General features: G+C 49.6%; 1 protein-coding gene across 1 annotated transcript in view; it reads left to right on the plus strand.

The window, feature by feature from the left end:
* Positions 1–9,678: 9,678 nt before the first annotated feature.
* The window catches only part of RFX8 (regulatory factor X8), a 62,380-nt gene continuing 58,215 nt past the window's right edge, over positions 9,679–13,843 (plus strand). The window contains exons 1-2 of the mRNA XM_084755020.1: positions 9,679–9,894; positions 12,239–12,362. Of these exons, the coding sequence (XP_084611146.1) occupies positions 9,830–9,894; positions 12,239–12,362 (189 nt within the window). The 5' untranslated portion in view covers positions 9,679–9,829. The remainder of the gene's footprint in view (positions 9,895–12,238; positions 12,363–13,843) is intronic.

Below are 13,843 nucleotides of genomic sequence, written 5' to 3' on the forward strand. Positions count from 1 at the left end.
TTTTTCATCCTGGGCCTAAAGATTATGAGAGATGGAGAGGGAGGAGTAGAGAGGTAGGGAGGGCAAGAGAGGGCATGGAGAATTCCAGCCTCCAGGGCCACTGCGGGAAAGCCTGTCTGGAGAGAGGGTGGCAAGGCAGGAGAGTGGCAAGGCAGTGACCAGTTGCATGCTGGGTGGAGGAGTAAAACCCACAGTGTGTGATCCCACCTAAGCAGGTGTGGTCGTTCTACAAAGTTATTACATGATTACAAAATAAAACTCCCAGAGCAAGAAAATCCTCAGTGCCACGAGTGTTCGGTCTTCAGAGCACGCTTCAGGAGGGACACACGGGTTCCCGTGCTAGCTGAGAGGAAAACCAGATGATGTACACTTGTGTAGCTGTGACTCAGGGTGCGGGGCAGGAAGAGAGGCCTGAGAGAACCCTCTGCATCCATCTGTTTCCTAACCCGCTCAGAACAAATGAGTATCTGCGTGTGGCCACTGTCCACCACAGTGAGAGGGTGAGTGCCACTGACACGCCTTACAAGGCGCACGGTCTGTGGTGCCACCCTCTACAAATGCCGACATGTGCCTGGGTCTGTGGTGCCATCCTCTACAAATGCCGACATGTGCCTGGGTCTGTGGTGCCATCCTCTACAAATGCCGACATGTGCCTGGGTCTGTGGTGCCATCCTCTACAAATGCCGACACGTGCCTGGGTCTGTGGTGCCATCCTCTACAAATGCCGACATGTGCCTGGGTCTGTGGTACCATCCTCTACAAATGCGGCATGTGCCTGGGTCTGTGGTACCATCCTCTACAAATGCGGCATGTGCCTCCCGTCGAGGCTGTCTCCTTTGAGACAAGACCCTTTCCCCCTGTGAAAGAGGAAATCTTGTTTCACAACATAAGGAAGAAATGTGGGAAGAGATAGGACATATGGTATGTGGTATGACATGGTATGTTCCGGTACCGTGTGATATGATGTGGTATAGTATGATATACAACGGTGTAATATGATGTCTGATATGATACAGTGCAGCATGGTTGGGTGTACAGTACGACACCAGATAATTCACAATGATACAACACGGTATCTTAGGGGCAACAGTAGAAAAAAACCATCCCCTTAACAAGCTGTGCACCCCGGACCCCATAGCCACCCTCCCTTCAGGCGGCAACTCACAAAACTCCATTGCCGAGCTTGACTCTCTTGTTTTCCAACTCAGTGTTCCCCACTTCCCTCCCCCCCCCTTTCCTTTCGTCTCCCTCTCCCCACTGCAGATGCCAAGCTCGCCTGCCCTGTCGCTTTCCCTCGCTGATGTCTGTCCTCCAGCTCCCTTCAGTGTCTGTGTTAAGCTCTACCCTCAGGACCAAGAACCCAAAGGGGACCCTAGGTCCCACAGCGGTCATGGCAGGGCGCTGCCTGTGCAAAACTTGCTGCATCGTGCAACTTTAACTTTGCCTGTCACTCACAGCAGGGGCTAGAAATGCCTCTATAGCCAGAGCCAGAGATGCTACTCCTGTGGGGGACATTAGGGGGTGACTTTCTCTAGATGTGGCAAGCAGGAGTAGGGAGACAGGACACAGGCTTACTCTGTCCCTGTTACCTAACAAAGCCCTGTCCTCTGTAGTTTATAAACAACACACATCTATGCATCACAGTTCTGGAGGGTGGGCATCCATGATCAGGAGATCCTAATGTTTGAATCTGGTGAGGGCATTGGCTTTGCTCCCAAGATGGGAATCTTGAAAGCTGTGTCCCTGTGGGACAGAAGGCTGAAAAGGAGGAAGCAGAAAAAGGGCAAAGCTGCTCATTCTTTTTTTTTTAAAGCTGTTTTATTTTCTGACATATATTATATCCCAACCACAGCAATTTCCTTTCCCTCTTCTTCCCCCCCCCTTTTTAATATATTTTATTAATTCATTCATATTACATCTCAATGGTTATCCCATCCCTTGTATCCTCCCATTCCTCCCTCCCTCCCATTTCCCCCTTACTCCTCTCCCCTATGACTGTGACTGAGGGGGACCTCCTCTCCCTGTTTATGCTCACAGGGTATCAAGTCTCTTCTTGGTAGCCTGCCAAGGCAAGCTGCTCACTCTTAAGATGCTAACATTCCTAAGGATGAGAGGCTCAGGGCCCACAGGCCGCGATTGGTGCTCCCCTCCCCACACACCAGCATTAAGTTTCAACATCAACTTTGGAAGAGGCACATTCAAACTTTAGCAGGTGTTTTGGTTTGAAAGAACACCCACTGACACCCACCCTGGCCATGGGTTCATGTAGGAGATGTCCCCCCACAGGCACAGGTTGTGGAAGTTTGGGTTCTTATATAAACATGCTTTTGTTTACATCCCAGGTGTGGCATACAGGGGCTGCTCCAGTTTGTCCACCGCTGACCGTTGCTTCCTTAAAGGACATGTGATGTTTGTCAGCAGTGAAGCACCTTGTGCGGGGGTGGGGGGGGGATGGAGGGGTCGGGGGTCTGTGTGGTCTTTCTCAGTGGGGATAAAACCCAGACCCAAGAGAGACTGGGGGCCCTGAGAAAGAAGGCGGCTGCTGGCTACCCTCCCCCCGCGATATTCTGTACCCAGGATCTGACTTGACCCCAAGAAACCCAGTGACCGTGAACAGCAGGAAGCAGCAGCTAAGGAAAACTACAGCCCTCTCCCCACTAACCTCATTTCTCTCCTACCTGGTGTTGGGGTGTTGGGAGGGATTGGTGTGAAATAGGAAGAAAGAGATTTAAGGAACCCAAAATAAAAATGGTGCTTTAAAAACACACCAACAAGCTCATGTGGGAAGTGTCCCCCCATAGGCTCACGTGGGAAATGTCCCCCATGGCTCACGTGTTTGAACACCTAGTCCTCTCCTGCCTGTGCTGTTTGGAGGTCATGCTGTCTGGAAGACTGTGGTCCATCTTACAGACACGGAATACTGAAGGCCCTTGAAGGTGATACCCGCTTCAGGCTCTAGCTCAAACATTCTGAATTCTTTCAACTGATATTTGAGATTGTTTGTCACCCCCCCCCAAATATTCTAAAGCATGTTTGCCTAGATCTGCACATGTCTAGGGCAACTGTAACTCACAGAGTGAATCACAGCACCCTCCAGAGTGGGTAAGGGACACAGTCAGAATTGTAGGGAGGTGACAGCGTACACAAGTGCTGTCCCGGCCAGTTTCCACCCACATGGAGCCCTTCCAAGGCTTTGCTGTCACCTTTAACCCATTGTTCATTTGGGTGATGCTTGCTCTAGTGGCATCCACAGCCACACCTATGGCAGGACACGGTTGGACCTTGGCCCCCACCTTCCTCTCATCTCCGATTTGTTCCTGCTTGTTCTGTGGCATTGTGGGCCCCTGTGGTCCAGTTGTCCCCCGTAGGATCCCTGTGGTCCTGGGCTACCTGACTTCAATCCATTACCTAATATATTTTATTTTGGAGGCATGTTGGTGGTAGCCATATTTTTATTTTTGTGTCTTTACGACAGATGGTAACTATGGGTGCCATAAACACAGGCACTGCAGCATTACCTTTACTGGGGTCTCCTAACCCCAGCACACACACTGTACACAGGAGTCCCCAGGAATGACTGAACACGGACCCCCCCACCCCAACCCCCGCCCTTCACCTCGGGGCTGGGATGAGAGAACCCAGACCTTCCCTTTAGAGGGGAAACAACAGATAGAAGTTCATCTGTTTACAAAGAAAAGCAAAAGTGCTCAAGTGGAATATCAGTCTCCCGGGAGCATAGAGAAGCCATGCAGTGTTTCACTTCAGGAGAGACAGCCGGGCTACACCGAGCCAGAGAACTCTCCAGCGTCTGGCTCTCCTGGTCCCTCCACTCGGTTCCTGTGGTTTCTCATCTCAGCTTCCCTGAGCCAAGGATTGAGAGTTGCGCCCATGCCGAGTGGTTGGGCAGCATCGTCCGAGGGAGGCAGAGAGGTCTAGCGTGTGTACAAGGCAAAGCCATGTTCTCAGGAGCCTGGCACAGCGGTAACACGTGAAAACTGTATTTTAAAAAGTTGACCTTGATAACACAAGCTGAGCACACCTCATCCAAACACCAGAAATCTAAAAGGGGCCACAAGCCAGCACTTTCTGAGCAGTGAGTGCTGCATGAGTGCAAACCTTTTACACAGCAGGGTTTAACCACTTACAACCAACGCCCACACTGAGTGTATATGGTGGATGTGCAACATAAATAAATTTTGTGCTTGGACTTGACTCACACCCCCAAAGTATTTCATTATGTATGTGCAAATGTTCCAAATCTAATAAATTAATCTGGTCCCACCATTCAATTGAGAGACTCAACCTCTATTTACACATCTTGGGCTATGTTGGCGGGGGTCTTGGTCAGCAGGTTTATGAAGGCAGGCCTCTGGAGTGCACTGGACCATCTGCAGACATCCCCTGGGCTGTGTTTGCCTTTGTTCTCCAGCAAAGCTGGGGCAGATGTCCTTGTAAATAATGCTTCCTTCCGGCTTCCTTCTACTGGGGAATCCCAATTCCCAGTGGGCAATTAGTGGGAGCATCCCATGACCAACAGGAAGCTATCTCAGACACATGGGTGGTTTGAAGACGCTGCAGCAGGAATCGTTTCATGGTGAGGTCAGTGTGGGGAAAGGATTCCATGCAGAATGATGGGATGGAGCAGCTGCTGGCCTGTGTTCACTCCAAGGAGTGAGCCGCCCCGGTGCTACCTCAAAAGCCACTTGACCAAATCATCTCTAAACACTTAAAATAATATTTACACCCATCGAAAGTCACAATGTCGTGTGCCTTTCACCCATCCTTTTAGAAATTACATAACAAAATAGGCAAAGGCTTACACTTCTGCAGGCGGTTACAACTTGAAGCGGTATCCAACTACCTCCCTGGTTGACAGCTCTCACACAACAAGTCCCTGCCAGTCCTGTGAAGAGAAGGAAGCTGCTTCCCGGTTTCATTCTGCTTGGCTTTCTATGAGCCTTCCGGAGAAGTCACCTCCAGTGTGGCGGAGTTCAAATCTGTCACCCTCTGTGTTATAATGTGCTCTGCACTCTGTGACACATGAGGCCAGTCTCTTCTCATTCCTCGAATTCTCTGAGTTCCTCCCATGATAATGTTGTTTGTTACGCCGCATACAGCCAGCTTTCCAGACGGCCTAAGAGAACAGGACAAAGAAAAGGGACTTCAATGACAAGTGAATGTCTCTATGGCTCCCCCAGATTAAGAGTGGCAGGAAGCCAGCTTTCCTGTTAGGTCTACCTGGAGAGTCCTAGCTACTTAGGAGACTGAGTAGAGATTCCCTGGAGAACCCAGGAGCTGCAGCATAGTGAGACCCCATGGGGAGAAGGGAATAGTGCTACATTATCAATGCTCCTATTGATTTCAATTGGGACAACACATGGCTATTCAAAAGTGAAGGCCAATGTGATACGGAAGAATGATTTTGACCCCTCCCCAGTGAGAGCTTTACCTCAACCTCATTTGAAAGTCTGCAGCCTGCTGGTTTAAATGGTGTCTTGCAGGCCCAGATGGACAGTGCAAGTTGGCTGTTCTCAACGGCTCCCCACATCACCCGCTACGTTGTGAATTTCTGGCCCGATGCATTCCACGTGCTCATTAGCTTTATGTAAAAACCTACCATTGCCTGGGAGGCCCCTGGGTCCAAGCACAGATCGTGAATAATTGCAAGAATGGAAGAAAAAACGAAGCACCCGGGATCATCGGAGGTGGCTTTGTGCAAAGACAAAGCACAGCTTGCTGCCCTCCTGGAAGGTGAACTGAGACTAATTGGGTAATCTACAGACCAATTAGCCTGAAGGAGGAAAAAGAGGCGGAGGGGAAAAGGCATTGTGCGCATGAAGGTGCAGCTTAAAGAAGGGAAATTCTGCGTGATAGAAACACTGAAATGTGTTAGTCCAGTGGTACCAATATTGGAGTGAAGATGCCGAGCTGGAATCACACAGAGAGGGGCTTTTCAAGTATGGGGGCTACAGGTGCGTGTCAGGCTGTCCCTTCAGCTACAAGACAAAGTCTCCATTGTGCCAGTTGCTGCCAATCATCCTTTGAAATGAAAATGGTTTGTAGATCCTACTTTTAGTTAGCACGTAGGTAGTTTTATGTTCGACTCTGATAAAAGCCATAAGCAGTCCGCTGATCAAGTCATGTGCACTTTGCACACTCAGCCCATTAAGAAGGCCCTGGCTGAGGGTGTCACTGCATTAGCATGTAACTAATCAGAGTCTGAATTTGTCACATGCTTGGTCATATGACACAGGTGGCATCTGAAAGTAACAGGCCCTTGGTGTGTGGAAGGCGTGAAATTGACCCCGTGACTTCATTTGGTGAGTCCTCTAATCAACAGGCCTCAATAGCTTTGGGCCAAAGTGAGGTAATGTTTGCATTCGGTAGCATCTGCCAGCGGCAGTGACAAGGAGCAGAAGCCAGCAATCAAGACTCATGGTGTCACTTGCATTCCAACCCCATGCCAGGAACTCACTGGTGCTCTTAGGAGACTGAGGTCAGGTGGGGTCATAGGACCTGGAAATAGGAAATGACAAACAGCACGTGCCTTGGTTCTGTCTAGTGTCTGGGGACAGGAGCTGGTGTCTTGAGACACTGACTGAGTGGCACGGGGCTGGATAGATGGAGCAGCATCTAGGATGGAGGGAGCCACGGCCTCTGTTTCCCTGAACTACTGAGCAGGAACCATCAGTCTCTCAGCAGGAAGCCCAGGACCTGAGCCTGCAGACAAAGCAGAGGACCCCCAGTTCCTGCTGGCTGGAGCAGCCAAGGACTTATTACCAGTCGGAGACTAGAGGAAGAAGACGGGCTGGGAGACCTCGCTCAATCGCTGGCTGCCTTGGGGAAGCCTTCCCAGCGCTCACCTCCTGGTTTCTTCCCTTATTGCCAATTCTTCAGAGAAGCAGCCACTTTATGCCCCTCCCCCACGCCGCTGTTTCTCCTGGGTGAGCCTGAGACCTCAGTTCCGACCTCTTTCCTTTCTACCCGCACACCTGGCCTTCCCTGCTGTGAGAGAGGGTCTCCAGAGGTTTGAAGGGACTCTGAGAACATGGCACAAGGTCGCTTGTCCCCCCTACCAGAGGGCTTCATAAGTCACCTTTTTAAATCAAAGCCATCGGGCTAAGAAAACAAATTGGCAATGGTGTTGCTTGCTGACTAAATCAACTCCCCAACCTGCCCTGCCCCGCCCCGCCACACAATCCAGCCCTGAAAATTCTCTCTGCCTCAAGACACAGCTGAACTCACCTCCTACGGTGTAGTGGAGTGTCCCCAGGAAGGCCCAGTTGTCACCCTGTATCTGCTCCCCTGACCTAGGCACACCCCAAGACGGAGGCTCTTTCTTGGTTGTCTCGTAACTGCTGCTTTGGACTTCCGCCTGATGGTGCTGTGCCCATGGAAGGGAGTTTGTTGGTGTGTCCAAACATGAGAGCAAGTGGCACTTTCATGTACTTAAGGAGTTCCTGCCCTGTTTTCAGAAGCTTTCAAACAGGTGTGTTTGGGGCAAACTGTTTTAAAAAGTGGAAAGTATACACCATATAAGTCCTTTTACCCATTTTTAACCGCACAATTCAGTAACATTAAGTACATTCACATTGCTGGGTAGTGATCTACCAGTGGCTACCAGTGGCTCTACAGTTTTTCATCACGCTAGACTCAACCTCCCTCTACTGCGACCCTTTAATAAAAATATTATTTTGTTGCTACTTCATAACTGTAATTTTGCCAGTTACGAAACATAATGTAAACATCTGTGTTTTCTGATGGTCTTAGGTAACCCCTATAAAAGGGTCATTCACTTCCCAATGGAGTCGTGACCCACAGGTTGAGAACCACTGTGCCAGATTGACATTCTGTTTTGTTTTGTTTTGTTTTTTGTTTGTTTGGGTTTTTGTTGTTTTGTTTTGTTTTGTTTTGTTTCGAGACAAGGTCTCTCTGTGTAGCCTTGGCTGTCCTGGACTTGCTTTGGAGACCAGGCTGGCCTCGAACTCACAGTGATCCACCTGCCTCGGCCTCCCAAGTGCTGGGATTAAAGGCGTGCGCCATCACACCTGGCCTGACCTTCTATCTGGACAGGTATGCCTCTCCTATTTAAAACCCTCCCCAGCTGCTACTTATTTTTTTCTCTCTCTGAGTTTGATTACCAGACACACTTCATACAAGCAGGAGCACCCTTTGGGATCCTCCTCAACTAGCATAATGGTTTTTAAATCCATCCACATTTGCAGCACGTGTCTGAATTCCGTTACTCTTTAAGAATGACTACTAGCCCATGGTTTGAACACACCACATTTTCTCTACCCATCTTTCTGTTCGTGGACGGTGGCCACACACGCTGCAGTCCTTGCTTCCAGCTTGAGTGTGTATCTACAAGTAGACACACACCCCTGGTCACTTGGTAATTCCACGGCCAGAGGAACAGACATACTGTTTCCCATGGCAACCGCTCCACTTTACACTCCCACCAGCAGGATGCCAGGGTCCTAGCGTTCTCTGCATCTTCATCAACATCTGTGGCTTTCTATTTGTAAAAGTCACTCAGTGGGTACAGGCTGGGCTCGCTTCTCCTTGATGTCTCCAGTGGCAAGCATGTTTATCATCTAGACTGACACATCCTTGGGGACTTTGTAAGCAGTGGGCAGCCATGTCACTTCCCCGCGTTGGGTTTTTGATGTGTGTTGTCCCGGTGGAACGGCACTAGTCTGTTGGGGGTTGGTCTGATGTATTTTGATGCTAATTAATAAAAAAGCCATCACACCTAGGCAGGGCAAATGGGATAGGCGTGGCTAAGGTTCCCGGGCATAGGGAGACAGAGAGAATTTTGGGAAGAAGAGACCGGAGAAGAAGAGAGAGGAAGGCCTCGCCAAGGGTTAGATGGAGAAGCACATGGCCGGCGTGGATGGAGAGTTGGCCCAGATGAAGAACATTAGCAAGTATTTGGGATTATGGATGGGAGGTAGCGTGGTAGAAATTGTTAGAAGCAGATGGTATGCCCCTCTATGGGAAGTAGTTTAGGGGATTGGTATCTGCCCTATCCCAGGTTATCTAAGGCTAGTTTAAAAATAGAACAGGTGTCTGTGTCTTGATTGATTGCTAGCAGATTAGAAAATACTGTCATAATAATTATAGGCCTGATAATAAACACTGTTAGGCCCTACTAGTAAATCACCAACGCTAGTTCAACAGCCTAGTGTCCCACATGAAAGGTCTGAGCTTCTGAGACAGCTGGCTCCTCAGTGTCCCAAAACAGCCACATTGACACACTTGGCCGTGCAAGGCAAGCAAGGCCTTGGTCTGGCTGCAGGCTTGAGGGGCATCAGTTTGAAGCCACAGCCACCTGAAGCCTCACACTGGCCTCACCTGGGGTCCAGTTCTCTTCTAGGCGGAGAGGGGCTTTCCTCAAGACCACGCCCCTCCCCATGCCCCACCCCCACCAGGCCACTATACTGAACCCCTTGGGGAAGGAAGTGTTGCTTGGACATAAGTGGTTTTCAAAAGTGCCAAAATAACCAAATAATTCCTAAGAGCAGTCCAGTTACAGACCCTTGATCAAACACAGCAAGCGGCCCGGCTGGAAGCACGCACCTCGGGTTTTGTTTGTTGTTTTCCTGGCTTGGTCGGTTGGACAAGGACGGAGAAGGGCGGCGGCCCGTGGGGGAGGGGGGATCTTTCAGGCCTCTGATGATGTGGGTGCTGGGCTTGTGCCCAAGCATCCTCCTCCCTGGTGCGGCTATGCGCCCCGCGCGTCCCCCGCGCGCCCCTCGCTCTAAAGTAAACACGGCCGAGAGGACCGGTGCCGCCCGCTCGCTGCCCGGTGCAGCCGGCGGAAGCCATGACGGAGGCAGCCCCGGCCTCCCTTGCCGGTAGCCGCGACCTGCACCGGGGCATCATCCAGTGGTGAGCTGCGGGACGGTGGCCGACTCGGGGGCATGAGCACAGGTGGAGGGGACTGGAGACCAGGGCTGAGGACGCCGGTCGTTCCCTGCCCACACACCGAGCTCGGGTTTTCCATATGGCTATCCCCGTGGAGGTCACACTTCCCGTGGGAAGCAACCCAACCTATCCCCGACCTGGGCTTGACCTGTAGGAGAGCTGGAACGCCGCAGGCAGGCGTTGGGCGGGGGAGGAAACGTTATTTTGCTTTATTTTTATTTTCCTCCTGGTGTGAGCTCTAGAATGGATGTGTCCAACTTAAAACAACTTTTAGCTTCAACAATACATTCCATATTGTTTGTGAGATTCGTTTCTTGGCTGTTTAAATACCGAAAGGGGGGAAACTAAAAAGAAAAATACCCTCGGCCCATGGGACTGAACTGAAGGGTTTGTGGCTCTTTATAAATAGGAAAATAATTGAAGCCAGTCCTCAGACTGTGGCTTTATAAGGTGGCTAATATATATCAGCCGACGTTTTTCTTCTTGTAAAGTTTTAAGAAATATTTCTCAGGGGAAATTCTTTAAGAGTCACCTGAATAAGAACTAAAAAAAAAAAAAGTATGTTTATGATTATAAATAGTTATTACTTTCTTCCAAAAGAAAATTTATGGTCCTTCTCGTCTTGAATAAGATTTAAAAAAAAAATGTAACCAGACCCCCTTGCATGCCTTCTTATCAGGGAGACTCAGTTCGATACCTCAGTGAACTGCAGAGATTTGAAAGAATGCTTGTACATTTTTAAATGCCTGGGCATACTCCTTAGGCTTGTGAATGGGCAAGGCAGGTGGCCCAGGTATGTTTCGGAGATCACTGAGGGTGCATGCTGGCAGCAAGTCCCTGGCCCAGAATTCCTCTTGTCACAGGTGCCTCAGGGCTGAGCGAGAGGGCCTGCTGAGAGGGCCGGAAGATTTCGATTCACCTGACGTTGGGGTTCAAAATACTAACTCAGCTTCTACTATAGAGCCTTCCAGAGGAAGAGACCTGGCTACCCAGGGGGAGGGGCAGCTCTGCTTAAGAGCTGGAGCCCTGGGAGAGGCAGCTTAAGAGGGAGCGGGAGAGGCCCCAGCTGTTGTCTTGTGGCAGAAGGGCCCTGTGTCAGCATTACTTCACCCTTTGTTTTCCAGTCAGTGACCTGTCAGGTGGGGTCCTATCTAGAACATCAGTACCATTGTCATCTGCACATGACAAATTATCCCTGGGAGAAAAGTCAGGATGCTGGCTGGTCTAGGGGAGTGGAAGCAAGAGATTTCCACTTCAGAGACAGGAAGAGACACAGTCAGACTGGGGGTTGGGGGTAGGCACAAGAGCTGACACAGTACTGCTGATACAAACCCTTGGGGCCTAGCTGGGTTGGGACTTGGCATCCAAGATAAAACACAGGGACATTTGGGTGGCACACTGGCAGCCCCTTATCCATCTCTACCTGTGGCAGTCACCTGCCTCACACCCTCTCCTCAGAGCCACATGTGGTAGAGGTCCCTGGAGGCGGTCTGCCGACTGCACACCTGTGGCTTTCTTGCTTCTATTTGCATTATGATGGGAGAGATAACCATGGCAATCCCTGAAAAAAAAAAAGTCAGGCTAATAAAACAATTTACTCTTAACTAATGACTCCTGGGGAGGTTTCAGTTCGGTGGCATCAGCTGGCCCTGTAGTTCTCTCGGTCTGCTGCAGGACACAGCATCTTAAGAGAGTGACTCAGGGAACAGTGCTGCTAATGGCAGCCATAAAGCAGAGAGGAGGGGACTGGGGGGGAGGGGTGTCCCAAAATCTGCATCCTCGAAGGCACATCCCCAGTCACTTAACCTACTTATACCTTAAGTCTCCTTAAACTTCCGCTGTCCCCCACATAGCACCATAAGGTAGTGGCTGGCTGTTAACCTGTGGGCCTCTGGGACCAGCTAACACCCACCCCATCCTACCTGCCTTGACTGTGGTATCATTTTTCATTTTAACAAGTAAATAATCCTTCACCCTGTAGTTACATAGATCTTAGCTGCCGCCTCTGTAAAGGCCCATCAGACAGTATCTACTTTTCTTTTTAGCATGCAACCTCACCTCCGACAAAAGCCGACCCTTACAGTGTTGACAGCCAAAACCACATAGTCTGTATTCCTAAAACTGGCCCAAGGACAAAGCAGGTCCTTTTCTGCACTGTCCTGCGCTGCTGCAATTCCAGTCAGTAGCCTAGACAGAGGTCATTTGCTTGGACCCACACATGGGCCTGGTTATTGGTACTGTCAGAATGTCCTAACTTGGGGAAAAATAGCTGCCAATTTCCTGTTTCTGGTTCCCCCTCTCTCTGCAGGCTGGTAGACAATTTCTGCATCTGTGAAGGGTTCAGTGTGCCTCGGTGTCTCATGTATGAGATTTATGTAGAGACCTGCGGGCAGAGTGCTGAGAACCAAGTCAACCCGGCAACATTTGGGAAGGTAAGCATGGAGACTTATTTAGCAAGACTGCATTCACTGAGGTGTTTTGCTTCACCTTGGGTTTTTCCTAGGTTACAGGTAAGGATTGGAGATACATTCTTAGAAATATTAGGTTATGCCAATGTCTGAACAGACTGAGGCAGATACAGTGTCACTGGTAGTAAAGCCTTAGGGGACTGCCAACTGCCTCTGAGGAGAGTCTAGTGATTCAGGTCTGATGGCGTCTCTTCGAGCAAGCAAGCAGTCAATAGCTTTCATTTCACTGAAAATCTACTTTCCATTTCCACACTTTATAGTGGTTTGGGTAAAGTTGAAGTACTGTTTTTATGGCAACCCCAACACTCGCTGACAAAGAGCTGGCTTTGCTAGGCCCTTACCTCTCAATAGAATTGGCAAAGCTCTCAGAACACGGTTCTGATCCACTCTGGTGAGTTAACCCAACCCTCACTGAAGCTGGATTCTAGTTGTCCAGGTTGCTGGGGCTAGGCAGGTATCACCAGTGTTGTTTCACAGTTAGCAAAACAAACCCGGAGTTATTAAAGCCGCAGCTTTTATATATAAGAACAGGATGATGATAGATACAAGTACCAGATATTATGTTATATGAGGTTGTAAGACTCTGGTCAGGAGAGTTGATTTCCGAGAAGGGACTGAATGAGAGGCAGAGGCTGGTTCGATGCAAAAGGAAGTTTACTGGTCCGACTCTATGGGTCCACCTGCACCTGAGGGAGAGGTGACCCCGAGTAACAAAAGCGCTGAGTTTTTATACCTTTTTCAAAGGCAGATTTGTAACAATCCTATTGGCTACTTAACATGACCTTTAATTCTATTGGGTGGTTCTAAAACTATGCCTCAGCCTGGAGGTAACTGTCTTGGGGTGGGGGCGAGTGGGGTAAGTTCCTGTGTGTGCTAGCTAAAGCCGCCAGCTCTGCAGGGTGGAATAGGGCCTGTCCTTTTTCTGACCCTGCTTCAAAATGGAGTTAGGTTGGATTTCTCGTTCCCCACTCTCTTTGGAAAGCTGTTTCAATCATGAAACAGGTTGAATCTTAATCAGAGCTGTCTGAGAGTCTGAGGTATCTAAAGAGGTATATCGTTGTCTAAGGATCATAATCCGAACAGTATTAATGTATTCCTTAATAAAAGCTATTAAGTGGTTTAGTATCCTTAACTACTCCTGACTGATGTACATAGAAGCAACATCTTTCTCTTAGGGCTGCACAGAGATAACCTGTGTTGTAGGAACAGGAGATCAAGACATCTCCGCTTCTGGCCGGGTGTGGTGGCGCACGCCTTTAATCCCAGCACTCCGGAGGCAGAGGCAGGTGGATCGATGTGAGTTCGAGGCCAGCCTGGTCTACAAAGCGAGTCCAAGACAGCCAAGGTGACACAGAGAAACCCTGTCTCGAAAAACAAAACAAAACAAAAAAAAAAAAAAAAAAAAAGACATCTCCGCTTCTGAAGTACAGCCTCAGAAAGGGATG

This window comes from Acomys minous (genome assembly GCF_964271855.1).
Source record: "Acomys minous genome assembly, chromosome: 13".
Taxonomy (NCBI): domain Eukaryota; kingdom Metazoa; phylum Chordata; class Mammalia; order Rodentia; family Muridae; genus Acomys; species Acomys minous.